Genomic DNA, 24537 nt, shown 5'->3' on the forward strand with positions numbered 1-24537 from the left:
CCAAACTCACCTGAGATTTTTTGTAGATGCACCTATGGCATCAATTTGAAACTCTTACTATGTTCTAAACATTGTTACTATGTACATTGCCCACATGCCCAGCAGGGTGTCAGCAATACCCAGTCAGCCTTTTATGGCGTAGGGGTAAAAACCAAGTTACAAGTGCAAAGGACCAAATGTGGATCCACTTCACTCTGGATAGTACACTTTGGAAATCTCAACCTGTTTAACCTGATCAAAGGACTGATGTTAAAATGACATGTAAAAGAAGAGATAAATATAGATGCCTGAAGAAGAGAATAGAACTAACCTGAAGTGACAAAACAAGAAGCTGTAAGGGAAACAACTCAAATGTCACAGAAAGGTATGAAGTATGAATATGCAGATAACTGAAATAACATCAAAACCAATTAAACATGCTGTCACACTGCTGCTGACACTGAATGTAAGTGCTAATGTTATTCTCCACGTGTTTCTTTTACAGATCTGACACAACCACGCGCTACCTCACCTGATCTTTCCCTCTAATCGAGAGACTTGGCTACGTGCTGAAAGAATACAACAGAGACATAAAGCCTTACCTTAGTCATGCTAAAGTGTATGCGTACAGTATCTATATTCTTTGATAATTATAACATGCAAACAGGTGACAAACTAAAGGAGAAACCAAACTACAGTGTGAAAGCCTATTGTAAGGATTGTAACATGTCTCAACACCTTACAATCTACCTTTGCATTAAGGCTTCCAGTCTTCCAAAAGAATGATTCAGTGTTTTGATGATGGCTTTGAAGAATGCAGTCTAACATGTGTGTTCAGTTGGCTTGAAATCTGGTTAGCATATAATTCACATCATTTTCATACTAATCAACAGTGTAATCATTCAGTGAACCCTACAAAAAGAGATGGTCAATGTAGTGAACAGCAGAGACCTTTCTCCGAATGACCTACAGGCCTCACTGTAGGGGTCAGTCATCTGGGGCTATACCATTTTCTTATTCCAAATTGGATGACAGTTGTGATCACTGCCTGTGCTTATGGACTCTTACATGATATGCATCTAGGGAGCTAACCAAATTCAAACACGGAACTCCGGAGTTTCCTCAATTACACCTGCAGCTGCAAAAAGAGCTCTAACAAATTTAAGTAGTTCCAAGAACGCCCCAGTTAAGCCTTAAAATGCAGAAAAGCGTTAGCTTTTGCTTTAAAAAAGTGCGTATGCATGAAAGATAGGAGAGGAACCAAGATGCTGAGAGAAAGTGAAGCCTATTTGGGCCTGGATTGTTAAGCGCAGTGTGAGTTCAGGTCAGCGGGGGAGTAGGAACAATTGTGTTTGGGCACGGCACATGGTACAAGGAACCCATGCCAAGTGTGAGTACACCCCTTAGTGTTCCCCACACAAACACACCCACTTGTCAAGAATATGGTGGAGGATGATTCATCTGACCACATATCTCTGTTCACACCTCTCTGTAGACCTGTGCCTCTCACAAGTGCATTCATCTTCATAATGAGGGATTCATTATCAGTTGCAATAGTAGAGTTGCAATCCAACTCTAAATGCACCGACGCCTAAGAACTAGTTGCTCTTCTCTTCTACCTCACTTATCACCAAGGCACGAGCACCACAGTCATTTCTGCCTTCACAGAGACGTCACTGTTCCTATTAAAAAAATTACCAAGTTGTCCAGTCTTCGTGACTCCTGCCATCTCAATGCAAAATCAAAATCAAATAGATCTCGTTAGCCAATTTTATACATGTTACAGCGTGCTACGCCATGCAGTGCATCTTAGTGGAACCGTCTCCAATTCGTGTGTTTCTTGACAACTTTGTTAAGGTTCTCAATTGTAATTTGTCATCTAATTGGCCATTTTTTTTTTTACAATACTGAAGTGTTAAAGGTTTTCCTGAGACACAGGATGGTACAACATATGGATATGACAACATATAGCACAGTATAGTTCCTTTTCTTCGTATGACAAATAACAGACTAGCACTAAATATTGATCCATTCCATTCTTTGCCACTTATCCTTATCAGAGTTGCAGGGTGGCTGGAGTCCATCCAAGTTACCAAATATTGATAATTTTATGAAAACATGCAATCACTGCAAATTAATTCCTCCAACAATCTGACTTATAGTAACTCCTTAATAAGTGGTTCTACAAGGAGACAAAATTAATACTAGTACTACTGCTAATAACAATAAACACCATAATTGCAGTGAATAAATGCATAAGCCCTTTTTGTGCCTTTTATTTCCTCTTGATTTACACAGATGTCATGGTGTGGCATATATAAATATTTAGTTTAACTATTGTATCACAGCACTACTATTGTTATGAGCAACATATGGTGAGAATATTGTATTGTCCCAACTGTACTGTAGAAATCACAGTATGCATACAGGTGGTTCATAGTTCCCTTTAGAGCAATCCCCACCAGCAGACTGTAACAGCAGTCAGCGACAGTCGCATTACTCAGTTGGAACAAAACAGGATTACACTGAAATCCCCCACCGCGCGAGCATTTCATTAAGCACGCTCCCGTCAGAGTGGAATTATAACCGCTGCGTTTGCCCACCTGTTCCCACCCAAAACACAGCACAGGGTGACTAACTCTCTGGCAAAGATTTACCTGCCAGAGTCATGCAGTTTTCATATGGCAGCTTCATGGTGCAAATTGCTAGAATTTATGAAGAGCATGTTTGATTTCTGTAGAGCAATCCTGTAGAAATCCATTAGTTGTTAATGCTTTAAAATAAAAACCTTTACTGCTAAAGCCCCTTCATTAAAGATTGTGTTATTTTGTAATGGTGTCATTTCCTCTATTCATTCATTATCTACTCGAGCTTAGTCTGAGAGTTGAAATTTTAAACTATGTGCCACTTGCTAAAAACAAACAAACAAACAAAACAAAACAGCGATAACACAGCAGATGTCAAAAATTAATTGAACAGACTAATAAACACTAAAGCTTTAGCATTTACTTTGTGGTACTCTTTATTAGGACATATATCAAAACACTTTAGATCCAAACAAACAATAATTTTCTAGACTGAATTTATAAGCAGATTTCTTTTTAAATCACTTGGTTGTTAAATTCTTTAGTGAGCCATCTACTTAAAGAAGGTGTAAAGAAAAAACTAAAACAACAAAAAAAGTGTCACCATCATCAAAAAAAAATACAAACTGATGGGGGGGAATAAAGAGCAATAAAACTAGAATGTGCTTTTTTCACTGAGCATTAATGTAGCATTTTAAACTTCACAGGAATACATAGATAGGAATTTATTATCTCGAGTTGATCTGGTCCTTATAAAACTTCATTTCCTGCACTTTGTTGGAACTCTGAAGATTCATCCCTGGGGACTGTGTATAACTATTTATAGTAAACTTTAAAGATTCACAAAGACAAGCAAAAACTCTTCTGACAGCCAACTGTAAATACAAGTAGCCTTCCATACCTAAGATGATTCAACATCAAACAAGAGGAGTGAGAATTCTCAAGTGGCAGATGGTATGCCTCCTTTCACTAATCATAAGTTTAGATGAAACGATTTGTCTAAAAATAATTTGCCACATTCTTTTTTTTGCAGCTCCATACTTGTCGAGACTCATTCATCGTCCTTTTGATTAGTAATCAATAGCTGAGGTCAACAAATGGTAAATTTTTTTTTTTATGATAAAACAGGTTATAATGTTTATTAAAATAAAATGTTTATTAAAAGTGCTTTAATCTTAAATTCAGGTCCAAAAGCTGGATGGAGTTTTACACCTATCAGATAGAAGATAAATTCTCCACAGCGCTTGTTTTCTGTGGAGCAGGAAAAAACACATACCCTGAATGATAGTTTTCACTTGTGTTACAATCGTGTGGGAGAAGCGACAATAACAGAGGGCAGGAGGGTTACCGCTCTAATTAAAACTGCTAAAATTAAACGTTTTCTCCTTGGATAGACTTCGAGGAAATGAAAACTTCTGAGATTTATTAGAACCTCATTTGTGTGTTGATGAAAATGATTTAAATCTAATTTCTCATGCATGATTTCTGGGACTCTTTTGTCATTGATCAAATGACATTTTTTTCGTGGTGCAACTTGAAAGGTCACGGCTGTTTCAACATGACCTTACGCCTAAACAAGAAAGAGGTTTGAATGGATGCCATCACTTTTTTAATCAGAACTGTCGACTAAACAATGTAACACACTCTGTGTATCATTTATCTTTATGGACAAAATAAAATTGACTGTGAAAAGCTACTTGTTTTAATTCTTTCATATACAGAATATTGTGTAGATTTTTTACACTGGCTGAGCTTCCCTGAAAACGTATTTACTTTATGATTTCTCATTAACCATCAATCATTGCACTGCTGTGCAGACATCACTAAGTTGCTCAATAATAACACCGTTTGCTTCTACACATCAAAGCCCTGCCAACTAAACTTGGAAATGACTGCTTGGAATGACTGTTTTTTTGGTTGATGTGGATCACGAATTGTAGCCTACAGACGATTTTACGACACAACCCGATAATAATGGGCTGTCACGGCTTGTAATTAGCGCTATTGCACATCGCTCTCTCTTTCTCCCATTGGCTCTCTCCCTTTTCTCGCTCTCTCCCCCAATTCACATGCTCATAGGGTCCTTTGCGTTGTCTTTCTCCCACTCTCTCTGTCGGCTTTGTGGAGTGGAGCAGCCTCAGAGGTGTGTGACACCCTCCAGCGCAGCCAGGGGCACAGCTTCGGTGATGCTCTCCAACTATTTACTACTATAAGCGACCCTTTGGGTGTCTGAACTGCTTTTTCCACAACAATCGTTTTGCTGTTGTTGTTAAAGGAAAGAAAAAAGTACAGAGTGGCATATTGTTTTTACGCATGGAGGTTGGAATCAGCCTTTTCCCGATTACGCATGGCTGTATCTCATCTCCTTGGAAGATGCTTGCGAGTTTGTGAGAGCGCGCCAGGGCGTCAAGCAGGGCGGAATAAGTGAGCAATGATGCGGGGCACTGAGCTGCTGCTCGGTTACTTTCTGGTGAAAGTTATGGTGTGCGATGCGGAGGGCGAACCCGGTCAAACTATCGATGACTATATTATACCCGGATTTAACGACTCAATGGAGGCTGAGATTGGAGTCACGGAGACCCCACACGTGGAGGACAAGTGCCGTGGCTACTACGACGTGATGGGCCAGTGGGATCCGCCGTTCGTGTGCAGGACGGGCAGCTACCTGTACTGCTGCGGCACCTGTGGCTTCAGGTTCTGCTGCGCGTTTAAAAGCTCCCGACTGGACCAGACCACCTGTAAGAACTACGACACCCCACCGTGGATGATGACAGGGCGACCTCCGCCAAAAGTGGACGTAGCGCTCGAGTCCGCGAAGGATAAAACCAACCTCATTGTTTATGTCATATGCGGGGTCGTGGCCATTATGGCACTGATAGGGATTTTCACCAAGCTTGGTTTGGAAAAGACGCAGCGTCCACACAGAGAAAACATGTCAAGGTGAGGTACAAATGTAATAACTTTTGGTTCTGCTGGATTACAGTTTCTGACTTTTTGTTTTGTTTTTAATCTGTCTAAATATTTAAAAGCCCCCAAGTTAGACAAATTACGTCAGTATGGAAAGAATGTTCCAACTTTATATCAAGAACGAGTCAAAGCAACAGGTTGTTTTATTTTTATATGGACATTGATTGTGTTTAAATACACGCTAAATGAGTCTTATCAACCCGAGGTAGCGCACGGACTTTAGAAACATCTTCCTCATTCTTAAGTCTGTTAATGTTATAAAGCAGAATATAAAGCTGAATGTTAGCTTTTTGGTCTTTATCTATAGCGAGATTGAAGATGGTAAATACAAAAAAATGGATATAACCTATATTGGGTTTGGAAAACTAGGTCTCTGCCTACTTTCAGTACATTACAACTGAAACCAAGCCGGTGACCTATAATGGGACTTATGCCTTGCATCATTATTTGCTTGCAGTATTTACAGCTTTTCAATCAAACACAAACACATGCAGGGCTGATGCTCTATATATACTCACAGTGATTTTGCACTAAAGGAAGAACGACCTTCTGAGAGACTTAAGGAGCAGTCCAGGATATCACCATCAGCGAACCGCTTGTGTCTGTTTACACCTATGTTTGGTGATGACTTTTCAACACAAATGTATCCCATTAAATATATGTTTGGAGTTTTATTAGAAGTACACTCTTGACTTACAGCTATAAAGGTAATCTGTAAGCCTCAACTGAATCAATCCTTCTACCCAATTTGTAGAAATTTCCTTAAAGAGAACAATAGGAAAGAGGTGAGGTCATAGTAACCTTTACTAAATTCTGATTGAGAATGAGTCTAAGTGGATTTTACTGTAAGATTTAATACAATTCACAATTTTTTTTCATGCGTCATAATTGCAAGAGGCAGACCACCCTAAAAACATAGTTACTCCATTTATGAGTACCACAGACAAATAGCTATTTAAAAGAAATTAGGAAAAAAAAACCCTCAATGCCTCAATTAGTCAAAATCCATGCATGTGTAGAGCTCGTAAAATCTCGAGTATTTTTTTTTTAACAACAACGTAATCTTGACTTTATCTCCCACTACAAGTGTGCTTGTGTATCTGTCTGCAAAGACCCTGTCCTCTGCCTGTATGTTTGACAGCTACAGAGGCAGCGCTAGTATTCTTTTCACTTTGTGAGTCTATTTGTGTATTCATGGCAAAACATGGTCCTGGAGACTGCAGCAGGAACTACCACAAGAGTTGTGAGAAGTGTGAGATGTGTTTGAGGACAGAATTGCTGATGTGAAAACATCACATCCATAAATATCATCAAGGTTTAGAGGTTTGTAGTTAAAATCAAACTAGGTGTATAACGATTCTCCAAGCCAACAGCTGTAGAGAGTAAGGTGCATTTAGTTTAATTTAATGGAGAGCAGCAGATATTTTCTGTTAAGACCTCCCTCACATCTATCAGTGCAGCATGTGTTTGTTTACAATAAAATGACACAAATAGTTCTGTTATTTTCAAGAATGGAAAAAAAAAAATCAAGATAGAGAGAGAAGATCAAATCCCATCTCCTTTCTCACCTCTGCACAGCAGGGCGGTCACGCTGTGAAATGAGTGCGAATGTTACAGAAATAGTTAGATGCAACCCTCCCCAATACACTGCTGGAAAGGTGTGTGTGTGTGAAGATATTCGACCTTCTGACAAGCAGTGTTGACAACCTAACTCCAAGCCCTGATGACATCTGGTTTATGCCAAACAAGGACTAAGACTTAAAAAGAGAAAAATTCTGCATGTGGGATGTAACGTGTGGAAGCTTTAAGGAGGCAAACATGGTCTAAAGATTTGCTTTCAAGATATGATCCAGTGTTTTAACTCTTCAAGAACTAAAAGTTGGAATGACTTAGCCTCAGTTATTTTTCAGTCTGTCTCTTGAGAGTAGTGTTGCAGATGTTTAGAAGAGCAACAATCACTGGCTGCAATATTTCTTAAAACTGCAGAAACAAAGCCTGCGACCTTAGTACTGTGAATTGTCTCCTGAAAAGTTGATGAAAACCATTTTTGCAACTTTAACCCCAAGTAGATTTGGCTATGGATTATATAACATGTTAAACAGATCTTTACTTATATTTTATTTTTGCACGTATTTCATGTATGTGTTCATATTCACATTCTTCATCTTTTCAGAGCTCTTGCACATGTGATCCGCCATCCTGCCTCAGAACATACAGACGACGCTGGACTCGGTCAGCACTATGAGAACATACAAACCAGACTCACAACTAACAGTTTCCGTAAGTAGCCGCATACATATCTACTTACATGCACATACATATCATAGGACCATACATATTTGGACAGAGACAATGTTTTTCTAATTTTGGTTCTGCACATTACCTCAGTGGATTTTAAATGAAACAACTCAGATGTAGTTGAAGGGCATTCTTTCAGTTTTATTTAGTGTATTGAACAAAAAGATGATATGAAATAAAAAATGTGAGGAACTAAAAGATTTTGAACACAATCCCTTCTTTTCAGGGGCTCAAAAGAAATTGGACAAATTAAATAACTGAAAATAAAATGTTCATTTCTAATACTTGGTTGAAAACCCTTTGTTGCCAATGACAGCCTGAAGTCTTGATCTCATGGCCCTGCCAGGCCTTTACTGTAGTGGCTTTCAGTTCCTCTTTGTTTGTGGGCTTTCTATCCAAAGTTTAGTCTTCAACAAGTGAAACACATGCTCCATTGGGTTAAGATCAGGTGACTGACTTGAATATTCAAGAATATTCCACTTCTTTGCTTTAAAAAACTCCCGGGTTGCTTTGGCTTTATGTTTTGGGTCAGTCCATCTGTATTATGAAACACCACCCAATCAATTTGAGTGCATTTAGTTGGATTTGAGCAGACAGTATGTTTCTGAGCACCTCAGAATTCATTTGGCTGCTTCTGTCCTGTGTCACATCATCAATAAACACTAGTGTCCCAGTGCCACTGGCAGCCACGCACGCCCAAACCGTCACACTGCCTCTGCAGTATTTTACTGTTCCACACCTTCTCCATACTTTTTTCTTGCCATCCTTCTGGTAGAGGTTGATCTTGGTTTCTAAGAATGTTTTTCCAGAGCCGTGCTGGATTTTTAATATATATATTTTTTAATATTTTAATTTTTAATATTTTTTTTTTAGGAAAGTCCAATCTGGGTTTTCTATTCTTGAGGTTTATAAGTGGCTTCTACCTGACAGTAAACCCCCTGTATTTTCTGTTCATGATAAACTTGGATATCGATATGCCTATCCTCTGGAGAATGTTGTTCTCTTGGTTGGCTGTTGTAAAGGAGTTTCTCTTCACAACAATCTACCATTGTTGTCTTCTGTGGACATCCAGGTCTTTTGAGTTCACCAGTGCTCTCTTAGATTTCCATCCATCCATTCGCTTCCGCTTATCCTTTTCAGGGTCGCGGGGGGCGCTGGAGCCTATCCCAGCTGTCATAGGGCGAAAGGCGGGGTACAACCTGGACAGGTCGCCAGTCTGTCGCAGGGCCAACACACAGGGACAGACAACCATTCACACTCACATTCACTCGCACATTCACACCTAGTGGCAATTTGAATTATCCAATTAACCTATCCCCACAAGCTGCATGTCTTTGGACAATGGGAGGAAGCCGGAGTACCCGGAGAGAGCCCACGCAAACACGGGGAGAACATGCAAACTCCACACAGAAAGACCCCGGCCTGATGGTGGAATTGAACTCAGGACCTTCTTGCTGTGCGGCACCTTAGATTTGTCCACTCCTAATACAGTAGCAATTTGTCAGATGGGTTTTTTCTGTTTTCGCAGCTCAAGGATGGCTTGTCTCACTTCGCATGGAGAGCTCCTTTGACTGCATCTTGTCTGTTCACAGCAAAATTTTCCAAATGCAAGCACCACACCTCAAATCAACTCCAGGCTTTTTATCTGCTCAATTGATAATGACATAAAAAAAGGAGTTGCCCACACCTGCCTATGAAATAGCCTTTGAGTCAACTGTCCAAGTACTTTGGTCCCTGTAAAAAGAGGGTGGCACAAGTTATGGAGCTAAAACTCCTAAAACCTTCATCCAATTTCAAAAGCGGATACCTCCAAAGGAAAGCTAAGAGTCTACAAATTATGTACATGTCCATTATATAGTATAATTGAAATATGTTTCAGTAAACAGTTAAAAAAACTAAATTTGTGTCAGTGTCAGTATCTGAGCACACAGGATGGATGGGTAATATCTGTTAACTCATGTTGCCATCATAAGCTTTTATTTCTGGCAAATTCCCACTTTCAGCGACTCTAATTGCTTTGTACCACAAAGCTCACCCTCGAAGGTCTTAACTGTTTCAAATACAAATATGATACTGTTAGCTTTGTATGTTTTTTGTTTTCTTTTTGGCCTAAATGTGCGGAACCGGAAGTATCGGAAGCAGGGGGGAAAAAAATCCCATATCCTCAAGCCTGGCGAACATATTAGTCATACCCTCATACTGACAACCTTGAGCTCTTCCGTTGCCAAAACATATTGTATGCCACGGCCATTATATTGCACCGTGATTCTTTCATTCGTCAGCACCAACGCCTACACACACCCACAAATGCACACAGACAGAAAGGAGTTCTTATTAATGCTAACCTGCTTACTGCCAACCTACTTTCTGCCTCAACAGCTACAGCCAGTAAAGGTCTCTTTGCACCCCCACGCCCCAACGAGATGGATAATTATGGCAAATGCCATTGTAATAAAAAAGGTTTTACAGACACAGTCAAACAGCACTCATTTTTGAAAAGCTGCTACAGCCAGACATCTGACTTTTAAAAAGTAAATTCCAAACTCTTAACTTAGGATAAACACTGACATGATACTGATTAGGTCCAATATTATACAGTATATACTGGGAAGTATGAGTTAGAGGTAAAAGAAATAACACGATTTAAGCTAAGTTCTGATTCAAATAAAGTATGGAGCAAAGAAATGAGAATGAGGGATGCTCTGCCATTTTATGGTAAATGGTTCTCTTAATTTAAAAAAAAAAAATTCAGGTGGAAATAAAAATCACCAGTTTGTTAATTTATCATTAATGAGGCCCAGACACTTGCACTTTCTCAGTAGAATTTACGGGCGCAGCAAGTGCACCCTTATTATTTTGCAAGGGTTTCTAATTAGTGAAAACATGAATTCTGTGATTAGAAAAAAAATCTTTTAGGTCTTAGCACATACTTGTCAACTTTAAGATGTTGAGACATAAATCCAAGATGATCACAGATGAGTGATGAATAGTAATAAATGTTCTCATCCATGTTTAGATGACAAACAGAGAGAGGGTCTGGAGGACTTTACAAGCACCAGTTAAATCTCTTTAAGTCTCTGTAAAGCCTCAACTACAAAATAAATGGCAGAAAATTCTCCTTTTTAAACTAGAGTGCTTACTGAACCTTATGAAAAAATATATAATATATTATGCTACATATGGCATTTTTGTGCAATTTATTGCTTTATAATGTGTTGTGCAATTTATTTCATTTTTTTGTGAAAAAAAAATCACATTGTTGATTGTAGACATCGCAAAAACTTACACAAAAACTAATATATCAAACATAATACACTTGGCATTACAGAGTTAAAATATAGTATAATAGCAGCAATCAGGTGTATTAAAAGGCTGAAGAAATGTTATGCAATCACACCTAACAATCATGCTAATTATGGCTAACACAAGGCCGCTGTGCGTGATGTGTCACGTACAAGTGTATTTTTATACATCAGTGCATTCATACAATTTCAAGGCAGAAGGGGATTTTTGAAACTGAAGTGAGATGTCTGCATTCACAGGACAGATAACTAACCAACCAAACAAAGCAAAACAAAGAAACAACAAAAGCGCTAATACGATTTGTGTTTATTCAGTTAGTCTCTACTTTTTAACTATATTGAGGAGAAGACGGTTGCAGCTTTTATTTTGTGACCTTGCACATGCCATTTCAGAGCACAGCAGCTTAGAAATTTATGACAAGGACTCTGTGTAATTGAGGTGGCAACAGAAGAGTCATGATTGTTTTCTTGACAGCAAACCCTGGAAGGTTACATGAGGTGAGGTGGTATTTTTTGACACATGTACCCATCTTGTACAGCTGTGGTTTCTAGTGGCATGCCCAAGCCACTGTATTTTACAGATAGAGGTGTAAATCTCCGTAGGATACCCGTCTTTATCTGCTGCCTGTCAAAGATAATAGAAATCTGTTAAACTGGGCTATGAGCTCTTATTCTCCTTAAGACACCAGCAACACTGTCTTTATGACAAGGGCTTCTTTGGCTACCGGGACTATCATATCTTTGTCCTGCTGGACATCCGAGTACATGGGGGTAATTGTGAAGAGTGGCCTCTTTTTACTCCAGGCAGTCAGCCAGTGAGAACAAAGTCTCCACTCAGTGCCAACACTCCACTGGTGCATGACAGCCCATTTCCTCATTTTCAGATAGAAATGTATTTCAGCAGCATTACTTATGACAGCAGCTGAGAAACAGCTACCAAATGTAGAGTGTACCTATAGTTATATTTCCGCCTGCCACATGCTGTACTCTGAAACTCGTAGAGAAGCCTCAAAGAAGATGATTACTATGTGACTACATAGTGACCTGAAAAATTATTTGGATGGTGAGAGAAAGTTCAGTTGTGGATTCTCACTTATAGCTGACTGGCCAATACTCTGAGGAGCGTTGCCATTATGAGATTAATATGAGCTTAATATGATCTTAAAGTGCAGAATCTAAAGTACACATGATGGGGTAAACCATTATATTGTAATAACTGTTGAGGAATTATTTCTTTATTTATATAATTGTTTTTATATAATATAATAATTTATCATGAATCCTTTGCAGCCAGTGATTGCATAAAATCTGATGTTGTTTTCAAGGATTTTACTTTGGATTTCTCTGCAGACCATTAACAAATATTACATTTCCTGGCCTTGAATCTTTCAGGTTGCTTCTGCAGTATATTTTGGGTTCCTCATTCGTACTGTGACACACATTCCAGTCAACTTTACTGCATCCGGCAAAAATAATAGTTTTTCAGAGCATTTCCAAATTCATGGAGCTGCACCTGTCTTCCATCGCATCAGTAAACACCTGTGACTCACTGGCATAGGAAACTATACATAGCCATGCATCATTCCATATTTTTCCCCTAGTTCCTGTACAGGTTGATCTTTGCTGCATCTGTCCTAAGAATGTTGCTTCAGAGTTTTGCAGATGTTTATGCACATTTTATTTACTAAGTTTAATCTGGATTTTCTTGAGAATTATGAAATGTTCTTGCAACCTGGGGTGAGTCCTCTGTATTGGCACTCATAAAGTCATCTCTTTATAGTAGAGTCAAATATAGTGAGTCTTGTTTGCTGTGTCTTTTCTTTACAATGGAAAGGATTCCACACTTACTTACGTACCAGTCTCTGTGTGAATCTCTTGTTTATGTTGCTGAGCTCAGTTTTTTTTAAATAACAAATTGTTACATTCAAATTGATTGTTGGAGATTTAATAAAAAATATAAGCGAGGAAGCATTGAAAAACACGAGCGGTTATAATTTGCAGTAAGCAAACTTTTTTTTGTAAAAAGTTTGTTTTACAACTTTTATTGTAAAAGAAATCTCTTTAAGATACAAAAGCCATTCCTAAATTAAATTAATGTTAGAACACACTTCAATTGTAAAACATCACCAGTTTTCACAGGTACACTGGTGGATAGGATGTCCCAAGTATACTCTAGAACGTATCAGTCTCTGTGTGTATCCAGGCTGTCTTAATTGCTTTTGTCTTTTGATGTAATCCCAGACTGATTCCATGATGTTGAGCTCAGGCGTTGTGTGGGCCATACCATCTGCTGCAGCACTCCTTGTTCTTGTCGTCACTGAATATAGAGCTTCATAATTTTGGCTGTGGGTTTGTGGTTGGTGCTGTCTTGATGCAAAATGCAGTTGGGACCAATAAAATGTTTCTCTGATTACATAATATGATACCTAAACTTCCTCAACCTTTTGCACAGCACTATATGTACTTAAATGTTAAGAAAACTAACAAAAGTTAACTAACTTTTAACTTCACCATGTTTTCAATATCTGAGTTTGTACAAAGTTTTTTAATGCCTTTAGTTAAAAAAACAAAACAAAAAAAACAAAGCTTTGTACACTAAGTAATCCTCACTTAATAATTATCAGACTAAACCATACTCGTTGGCCAATTTATTAGGTGAGTCTTCTTAGCATTGGACCCCCTTTTGCCTTCAGAACTGCTTTATTCTTCTTGGCACATACTCAACAAGGTGCTGGAAACATTCCTCAGTGATTCTGGTCTATATTAACATGACGGCATCCCACAGTTGCTGCAAATTTGTCAGCTGCATATTTATGATGCAAATCTCCCACTCCATCATATCCCAAAGGTGCTCTTTTAAAAATCTGGTTAAGTACAGTAAACTCATTGTCATGCTCAATAAACCAGGTGATCTGAGCTTTGTAATATGAAGTATTATCCTGCTGGAACATGGGTACACGGTGGTCATAAAGGGATTGGCACGGTCAGCAGCAATACTGAAATAGGCTGTGGCATTTACATGTTGTTCCGTTGGTACTAAGGGGCCAAAACTACACCAAGAAAATATGTCCTATACCATTACTCCACCAGCAGCAGACTGAACTATTGATATGAGGCATGGTGAATCAATGTTTGACTGGTAGTTACACTAAATTCTGATCCTGCCATTCAAATCTCACAATAGCAATCAAGATTCATCATATCAGGCAACATTTTCCCATCTTCTGTTGTTCAGTTTTGATGATCCTGTGTGAATTGTAGCCTCAGTTTCCTGTTCTTAACTGACCATTTCCAGTGTGGTTCTCTGCTGCTGCAGCTTATCCACTTCAATGTTCAACATTTGTGTTGTGCGGTCAGAAGTGCTCTTCTGCATCTTGGTTGTATGATTGGCATATGAGCTGCTGTTTGGAGGTCAGGTTGTACTCACAGTATCTACATGCCTAAATGAAAACTGCTGCTCAAATTTGATCAAGTAATTTACACAAATGTTTAAATACATAAACTGAAATAAATATATAAATGTGTTTGGTAATTCAAATTTTCATAAATCTGGTAGAAACGTCAAGATATTCAATCAGAAAGAAATTAATATTTTCATTACCAACTTGAAAGTAGGGTGCCTGTAAATAAGAGCAAAAACTTCTCCTTGTACCATTTATTCCGGGGCATACAGCTCCCAAAATACTCTCTTAAATCTTTTATGAGTTCCAGGGAGGTGTCTGTGTCTGGAGTGTTAACTCACTTATTTCCCGCATCAACCATTGAGTCTTTAACCTTACAACTCTTCAGAAGTGGCCTACTTTCCACCAGCAGCTGACACAGAAGCCGTGACTACAACAACAGTGCAAGCTCAAATGGCACTCAATCAGAGTAAAATATGCAATAAAGAGGAAGATAATCAATAGTACACACCAGTACATCAGTTTAATGATGCTGAGTTTGGAATCCTGAAAAAGACATCAGATACTAAAAAAAAAATCAGCTCCCAGTTTAAATTTTAGTGTCCATTTTTCAAGAGGAAATTTGATTTACTCGAGACCTCCAGACACAGAAAAGATCAAATGTTTATGACAAATGTTGAAATGACAGTTTTACCAAAGCATTCAGAGTATGGGAATTAAAATATTTACTCTCAGTGGTCTCTGCCTTTAAGCAGATACCTAGACTTTGACCTTGGCTGGAGTATCAGATAAACAGAAGTCAGGTGAAACAGCTCAAATGGGATCACTTACATACTTGCCTGAGACTGTGGCCCAACAAATGAGGGCATGGACAGTTTTCCACAGATAATAGCTTATCCAAAAGAAAATTGCACTACATGGAACTATATTTAATAGAGGAATGTCATTTAACATGTATGTCAAAGAGTAAACCGATTGCTTTTATTAAAAGTAAAGTAACTTCTGGGTATGAAAGCAAAAGTTCTAATCCATGAGATTTAACAAGATCAGGCTGAATGAGAGCCTCTGTGGCTGGCCCACTTACAACAACTGTATGAAACTGAAACAGGTCAATAAGCTCAGAAAAAAAGTATGACAGCAATTTAAACCAGACAGATTTAATGTAGGGATTTGATTAAATGTATTAACGTTTTGACTATTTTTACCAGCAGTGACTATGTGGCTGGACTTTCTTCCACTGTTTCACTGTTTTCTCTTCATGACCAAACCAGGTCTTGGTGACGTTAAAGGTAGCAGGAAGCATGGCACAGTCCGTTTAAAGCGTTTATACTCCATCGATCCATAGAGACCGAGAGAATATTTATTTGCATATATGGACAACTATGAATTATGAAGCATGTACATGAAGCATATGGACAGACAAAACAAGACACAAACTACAGGATGGCCATTATACTGTAGTTTTACTTTAACACCAGGGTCTCATGATGTAATAATACCTGCTAAGCCCATGAAAAAACATTTTTTTAAAAAGAACACCTTGGGGGAAAAATTTATTCCGGTTATTAAAACAACTTGAAACGGGACCATCTGGTGTTTTCAGTTTTCAAGGTAGAGGAGACAAATATAAATAAATACATAAATGCATACATACATAAATAATCTGCCTCATAGGATTTTAAGGTGCAAAAAACAAAGTCATGTCAGCTTGAAACAGGAACCCATCCATTCCTGCATCCATCTATCCATCCACCAGCTCCTCCCCAGGACCCTGAATTTGATAAGCAGAATTAATAGAGGAACATCCCGTAAAAATAAAATAGGCTAGTTCTTAAGCTGGCCCGAGATAGTGAATAACTGAAACAGGACCAGGTTTCTGTCTTGTAGAACCTTTTCTTCCTCCCCTTATTTTACAGATGGTCAATATGGTTGTCTTCACTTGGACAATGGTATTTGAGACCTCGTGCTCTTTTGTGATGTGTTTGAGAGCCTGTCATTTGAGTCATCACACAGAACAGTGGTTTCTTTTTTCTTTTACCAAGAAAAGATCATTTTAACGGCATCTACAATGTTGGCTGCCGACAGCTTCGCAGTCCTCCCTCCTACCTACATCCTCACCCTCACCACCAACACTGATGTTTTCCGTTTTCACGTCTTCAGGACCAGTCCATGATTGATCATGTTCCATTGTGTATTTCTATTCAGGGACAGTTTTACTGCACCAGCAGTGTGTTTGGAGTCATTGGCATGGTGAAAAGTGAAGAAACTGCATCAGATCTTTTCCAAATGGTAATATATGATGGATCAAAATCTGATGATAGTTTTCTGCGTTCATAATTCCAACATATCCCCAACAGCTAAACCTTGACAGAGCCTCCACCGCAGCTGCAGACGCTCACTGTTGTACATCTCTCCTGACTTGTTTTGTACACTTTGAAAAAAACAAAGTCATGTCAGCTTGGAACAGGAACCCATATATCCATCCATAGGCTCTAGCCCTCCTATGACCCCAAATTTGAGAAGATTGGTACATTTGGATTCATCACTCTATTAGACTTGTCACCACTAATGTTTTGACCTCCACTTTTTCAGTTTCCTTAAAAATATTGAGGACATACTGTACAGGAAATTACTTGTTTCTTCCTTGCAACAGGCTGCTGATAAAAAAGTGCCAAACGACTGAAAGAAAAGACCATTTAAAATTCTTTGCTAAGTTATCTGCTATGGACACATTCAATACCATGTCATCTCTTGACTTAGGTGTCTTTCTTATGCCTGAATGATTCATAAGTCAGTGTTAACTGGCTTCACTAACAGTAAAAACAGTGATTTGAAAATGAGCAGGTACAAGGACTGGACTGTCAACTCACATCTCTACTGAAGTCTCCTGCTCAGACCATGACCTTAAACCTCTAATTCATAGGTTGAGGGTCACATATTGATTTGTATTGATTTGTTTCCACTGACTTTATTGGACTCTTATGTCATGCTGTCATCCTGATGCTCATTTTGTTGAAAAATTTGACCACACTGACAAAGACAAAAACGGAAATACAACTGTTTCCTGTTTCAATTAGCTTTGCAAGTACAAAATATTGTTTTTTTGTTACCTTTTGCCTTTTTGAATATTTTTAGTTAACTAAAAACTTTTTTTACAACTAGTTTTAATTTTTTTAGTTCTGTTTTAGTGAACTACTGTAAAATGTCCTTGATCACAGATGATCTTTAGTTTTTATTGAACTGAATAAGTTAAGTCCCAGGAAAGGAAAGCTTGATATAAAGATATTTTTATAATATAACGACCACTGTGGCACCACTAATCCTTTGCTATTTAAAATCCCCAAATCTGTTCGTACTAATTATACCCTCCCCTTGTCTATGGTGAAGTATCTGTTGCAGCTGTCCTCTGCATCATTTCATGAGACAGCATTGATAATTTGAGACTTTCTGAATTAATTAGCACAGTAATAAAGTTTCTTGCTGACCAGTGGGGAATAGGAGCCTAATTAACCCATTTTCTGTATTAATGATCTGTTTTTATGAGATGTATTCTAGACCAATGGGGCTAAAGGAATCATTGCATTTTAAACTTTGTAAACTTAAATAAATATAATAAACAAACATTTAATTAAAACTGTCCACAACATGTACAACCATGTTGATATCTCTACTCAGATTCAACACAGCACACAGCGCAGTCCTCAAACAGCCGGCTGTGAATTGGTACGTTCTCCAATCTAAAGTAGGAGTAGACACTCTGAACATCTGTTTGCTCTGTCATGCCAGTAGGCAGGGGGCCAGTCTATCTGCTGTGCACCCCTTAATTTACCAGATGTCTACTATACGATTAGGATGGTTTTACAAAGAGCAGTTCAGCTCTACAGCTGGCTCCCCAAGAAAAGGCTACTTAAAGGAAAGTGACACTAGCAGGTCAAAGAAAACACTTCATGTTTTAGCCTATATGTTCACATCTGGACAGTTGATTTGTTTTTTGGAAGTTTGACATCACTGAACATCACTAGCTGACTGAGACACGACTAAATAAGTGAATAAAATACAAAAATTTCACTCATAAAACCTGAAGCATAAACTTTGTGGACAGACTATACCACACTGCAAACCATAAAGCTCAAAAAAGCACTGCGGAAACATGATCAAGTACCTGTTAAAGTAGCCATGCCCCTAACTCTAGTATCAAAATCACCCCCTCTAGTGTTGTTATGAAGGAAGAAGCTATCCATGGAGACGTGTCTGTGAAGGTTCTCAGTCAACCAGGTCATTGTAGTCTAAGGGGCTTGGAAAGAGAAGCATCTGCACTTCTTTAAGTTTCCTTGAAGACGTTTGACCTCTCATCTGAGAAGCTTCTTCAGTTCTAAGAGCAACTGGTGGAGAGTCCCAGATTTTAAACCCTATGGGAGTGTCCCCTGTTGATTCTCTACCTAATCACATGAGCCATGGCGCAAAAACGGGTGTGGATCACAATCAGCCAAGTTTTCAGGTGAAACCTGGCCCCACCCTATCATGTGATTTACTGAGGTCAAATGGCCCAGGATGTGAGTGGGCGTTAAGGCGTCTGGGAAGGGATCTCATAACTGGATTATAGATGGCCGACAGTTGGTGTTGTAAGCCACCGCCTCTATTCAAAGATGGTCGCTCACAGTGGACATAGATGGCTTCTTTCACTCCTCTTTTGGGGCTCTCCACCTGTTGCTCTTAGAACTGAAGAAGCTTCTCGGATGAGAGGTGAAACGTCTTCAAGGAAACTTAAAGAAGTCCAGACACTTTTCTTTCTAAGCTCTTTCGACTATCCATAGAGACCAAAACAAAACACTTTTGGCTGTCTGTCTGTAAGGACTAATTTGCTATTTATTTAATAGCATGGCCACTAGGGGAATTGCAGTTTCTAGTACTAGTACACTTGAATTAAACATACTCTGAAAAAACCCAACATTTGTCATTTCTGTTTCATATTTATGTCAAAATATGTCGAAATAGCTAATGCGTATAGCAAAAGCAAAGTTACTTATTATCAGTGATAAGATCAAACCTGCTACAGTAATGGCCAACAACTTCGCTCACTGCTGGTACACACTTCAATATCTCCTTTCTCGGTTATTATAACTCACATTTCATCTTCATCCTGTCTTCAGTTAGCACAGAACACAAAAGCTAAGCTGCTAATAAAAACTTAAAAACCTGCACATCACTCCTATTTCTGTTCCCCGTCACTGATTCTAAATTTCATTTGACGCCAATATTGAAATTTTATTATTTACATGTAAATTACATCCATGGCAAGGCATCTTATTTTCCCAGCAGTTGGTCCTCTGTAAACACCTGATCAGGGTCTTTTGACTGTTTCACACACACTTGTTTTAAATCCAAAGTCAACCATACTTTTGAGGTTGTAGTGCCTCAACTGTAGATCAGCCCCCCTCAGCTAATCAGCTCACCTGAATCAGTAGTTTGTTTCAAACAGCTGCAGTGCACTCACATAGATAGGCTTGTATTTCCTTAATCTGTTCCATTATTGCATTAATTTTTGCCTATAGCTCAGAGCAAATGCATGTATGGAAGAATGAAGAACTGGAAGGCCGCATGATCGACTGCATGCTTGTAGAAATGTACATTTTTTTAATGTCTATTTCGTCCATGAAACTGTGTGTTTTGAAAACTGCTACAGTAATAAAGCTATTGTGTTATTATGACTCATTTTAAATTTTTTGACATCTTGCTTACAAATGCACTTAAAGAGGAAACTGTAATTCAGTTTCTGCATTAATAACTATTGATTGCCCTTCTTTAGAGAGCAACCAGATGAACAATGCAGCTCATGTACCAACTCTGGTAAGTCAGCCATATCCAGGTGTGGGACCAATAATCAGCCCATATGAGGACCCAAAGGATCTCAACAAGTACACCACACTCAAGGCTGTGGGTAAGAGGTTGTTTATCACAAACCAAAAAAACATATGGTGAAAAAGCACTTGAAATTCATTGTTTGATTTTATTAGGTAGGATCTTACATCAGATATAAATGAAATTTGCATAATTAATGAGGATTTCCCTGGATCTATAATGAGTGTCAGGGTGAGTGAGCTGAAACAATCTGTCATATGAGTAACCATGAGGGCAAGTTCAGAAGTTAATGAGGCAAAGATTTTGGATGAAAATCTTCATTAAATATTCTTTGGCATTTCAATAAAATTGGTTTTAAAAGTTGCTCATATCAACAGACAGAAAAGAGTAAGATGACATCTCTCTCTTTTTAGTTTAACATCAACAATTTATCTAATACATCTAGCTTTTCTTATTTGATTATTATCTACATGCCAAGGATACTACTTACATAATACAGCGGTAAAACTTTACAAGTGCTTTTTTGTTATTATAAAGGAGAATAGTTGGTTTGAATCTCTATCAAGTCTCTTGCTGTCAGAAATCCTTGTGATTTAATCCACCGTCCATCAATGCCAACAGCGAGGGGAACTGAAAGATTATTTATAGAAGCAAGTTTGTTGTTCTTCTCATGGGCTAATTTTGGAAAGTCTACAGCCAGTTCCTGGACAAGCAGCACTTTAAACAAGAAATTATAGAAGCTGTCAAAATAGTACTACTTAGAAACGTGGCTAAAAATATCTTTTTAAATATCTTTTGACATGCTTTTAATGTCAGGGTAAAGAAAAGAAAATCACTTCTCAGTTCCACTTTAAGTAACAATATTGTAGTGGTATGTATTTAGCAAGTATCTTTTATTGTTCGATTGGTGTGTTCATATATCCTCAAGAGCAATAAACTCCAACTTCAAAACCTCAGTTTTGAAATGTATTGTTCCCACTGTATTATATTAACCTTATCAGTAATCTGAATGAACTATAGTTAACCAACTACTTATCACATTGATTACTGAAGGAAAAAATAATTCCAAACAAATAGTCCTAATTTGACCCGATCACATCCAAGTCTCTAGTGATGGTATTTGTAGATCTGTGCATAATTCTATTAACACAGAAGTGCAATGCTTTATTTAGATTCCATTGAAATCCATTGGCTCTGTTTGACGGACCTGAGCATGGGAGAGATGACAGCTATCAGCATGCGTGAAACGAGGTCCAATCACTGCTCGCAGTCTTTGTGATGGCACAAGCAGCTGATGCTTCTTCGCCGCTAATCCACTGAAGTGCCGTCAAACGAACTTATCATTAGGGAGCAAATCTTAGCAAATGAGAGCAGGAACAGGAGACAATCAAGAGCAATCAAAACAAAAATGAATGAGGGGATGGTGATGTGATGCATCTTGTGCGCACACAAGAGGCTCTGTGGTCCGAATATATGAGCTATACCAAAAATGATTTGTGTTTCACTGGTGCAAGGATATGCTTGTGTGTGTGTCCGTGCCAATTACAGCATCACTTTTGCCAAATCAAAGATTTCTTTCTGTATATATTTATTGTTTTAGTAAACAATGTCTAATATATGATGATGACACAAACGCACACACTTTTTGCTACAATAAATCTCTTGTTTATTTTTGTGTTTATTAGCGGAGAAAGCTAATGACAGCTTTCACAACAACCGTCGACAAGTGATTGAGATGACAGCCAAAGGTAGCCTTCCAATGGAAGGTGTGGATATGGAGCCAGAGCCGAGCAATCCTTACAGCCCTCCCAGACAGCTGTCAAAGCAGAATGGACACAAGTATAAAAGCTCCAAGAGCCACAGCTCCCAGTCACTGTACTACAGCGCCAGCAGTGCTCCCAGTCCAGGCGTGCTAAGATCCTGGGAAAGCAAGGACACACTGGGACTCCGACAGAGCTATGGCACAAAGAAACTCTGCATCACAGAAAAGGAGCTGGACACCATTCGCTACATGCCTCCACAACCATACTATGTCACTAACAGCAAGACAGAAGTGACAGTATGAACGACTGCCTAATCGTCAGGCTTATAATGAGTCTGCAGACTCCAGATGTAGTTACAGGAAAGCAGTCTGAACTGTAGTATGTGGCTCTGTCTTTGTAATGGATAACATTTATGACACTGTCACGAGGTGAAGTGTACTTTGACAGGACTCTGTATCTAACACCGTGCCTCAGATGGGCACTGTAATGAATATTTTGTGTTTAATATTCACATAATCAAACTGCTAAAGTTACATAACTTATAGTACAGTGATGAGATGTGACACATTAAGTACTATCGCCAGTATCTACTGAAAGGACCTTAAAATAAAAGCGTATTATGTAACTTCTATTAAGAAAAAAACAAAAAAAAGAGGTTTATGTTTATCTAATCAGAGTGGAATAGCCTGTGGTTGGTGGGATCTTTATGAAATGCTTCACTAGATAATGAATAGTGTTTAAAAATGTTGGGAACTGTTCATGTGTTAAGAGTACGGATTAATATCCAGTGGCAGTTGGACCAATTGCAGGGACCAGGGTTTGTATTTTCAGTCTATACTAATCTGTACCATACTCTGAATATGAGATAATCTAAAACCTCACATGAGACTAAATATCTCTAAAGTCCAACTTAAGGACTTATTCACACAGGCACAGAAACCCTGGCAGCTGGAGTTTGCCAGAGAAAACTGTGTATTCCCCAACCAGCTGTTGACTGGTGAAATTGGTCGCAAAAAAGGATGCTGCTCTGGACACCTCTCTGCGAATGCTTTGACCTCTAGCCGATTGTTGCAGTTACCCGTATTCTGCATGAAATACACAGACTTGCCTGGAAACGATTACTATACTTTGAGCTGTAGTGAAATTTGAAAATGTCTGAAATTGGAAACGGATGATAATAACCTTCAAAGTTGAACCTTATTGCTGCAAAAAAAAGGTGTTTCAAGAGGCGCAACTTTTACTTTAAATGCGAACGGTCTCCATTTAAAATTTGCATTGCTCTTTTCACAGTTTCACAGACAAGCCGGCATCTTCCGTGCAAACTACAGGATTTTAGTGCCAAATCAAAAACTTCTTTGTGGCAAATTCTACACTCGCAACAGCTAGCAACCTCTAGCAGCTTCATTTCCTCATCGCAAAATACAAACTTTTCCCTAGTAGCCAGGTGATCACTGTCTGATCTCAAGGCTTACATGAAAGAGGTTTTAGCAATTAATTTTATAGTGACTGCCAGCAACCGCTCACCAACCAGCTGGAGAACTTTTTTCCTAGCAAACGGTGGGAGCCCGTTGGGACTGGGGCAAGATAATAGCTGTACTTATTTAAAAGGAAAAACAATCAGAAACAAGAGCACTCAGAGAGCGTAACTCCAGCTTGATCTGATTTTCACCAGAATTAAATTAGCTTGAGCTATTATTGGTATCTGCTATCAAACACTATTTGAACATGATATCTTGAAAATTGTGGATGCCAGACTGCCAAACAAACCTTACATACTAGATCCCTTCACGGGGAGAATCAATCTGTTTCCAAAATCCCGTCTATTTTCAAAAGCTGTGTTTGTTGATAAAGCATAGATGAATCAGTTTGTAAAAGTGTTGATGTTTACTTAAATGACTTAAGACTCATTTAAATTTGACGTAGTTTCCCTTTTTAAAGTTGTGGTTGTCTTACTTTGAAAGAAAACCATGTCAGTACTGACGTACAACTTGGAGAAACATTCAGTAGCTGTGGCGTAATCAAACCAGTGTTGTCATGGTGTAATAGACCCTCATGCGGTATCAGTATGTGTGATTATCCTAGAAAATCTTGTACTTGAAAACCCAGCATTAGAGCGGAAACTGGTTTTATTCTTAGTAATGTATTATGCTCCCAACAAAAGTAATTTCAATGTTTGCATTATAGTTTAACCTTTTGGGTTTTTTAACATGTTATTTTTGTGACTTAAATCCCAATTTTGACATTTAAAGAATGTACGTGGTATGGATAGTCTAAATACAAGTGATATTAGTTGACTGTTAGAGGCCAATAATAAATCAGAATGAATGTAAAATTCTTGTGAAGCAATGTAAGTGGGTGTTCAAAGGTGTTTTTGAACTACAAT

At 38.4% G+C, this 24537-nt stretch overlaps 1 protein-coding gene across 1 annotated transcript; it reads left to right on the top strand.

The window, feature by feature from the left end:
* The first annotated feature begins 4684 nt into the window (after nt 1-4684).
* shisa9b (shisa family member 9b) lies at nt 4685-23864 on the top strand. Its single transcript, XM_005725990.1, has 4 exons — nt 4685-5504; nt 7705-7811; nt 20339-20470; nt 22077-23864. Exons 1-4 carry the CDS (start codon nt 4996-4998, stop codon nt 22454-22456), a joined length of 1128 nt encoding a protein of 375 aa, XP_005726047.1. The 5' UTR covers nt 4685-4995; the 3' UTR covers nt 22457-23864.
* The last annotated feature ends 673 nt before the right edge of the window (nt 23865-24537 follow it).

This window comes from Pundamilia nyererei, unplaced genomic scaffold, assembly GCF_000239375.1.
Source record: "Pundamilia nyererei isolate P.nyererei 1_Seehausen unplaced genomic scaffold, PunNye1.0 scaffold00018, whole genome shotgun sequence".
In the NCBI taxonomy this organism is placed as follows: domain Eukaryota; kingdom Metazoa; phylum Chordata; class Actinopteri; order Cichliformes; family Cichlidae; genus Pundamilia; species Pundamilia nyererei.

Excerpts from the sequence above, each read along its gene's own strand:
- shisa9b (XM_005725990.1), top strand. The coding sequence starts at position 4,996 with ATGATGCGGGGCACTGAGCTGCTGCTCGGTTACTTTCTGGTGAAAGTT. Across the intron at positions 7,812-20,338 it reads ACTCACAACTAACAGTTTCC|AGAGCAACCAGATGAACAAT; the intron begins GTAAGTAGCCGC and ends GCCCTTCTTTAG. Across the intron at positions 20,471-22,076 it reads CACCACACTCAAGGCTGTGG|CGGAGAAAGCTAATGACAGC; the intron begins GTAAGAGGTTGT and ends TGTGTTTATTAG.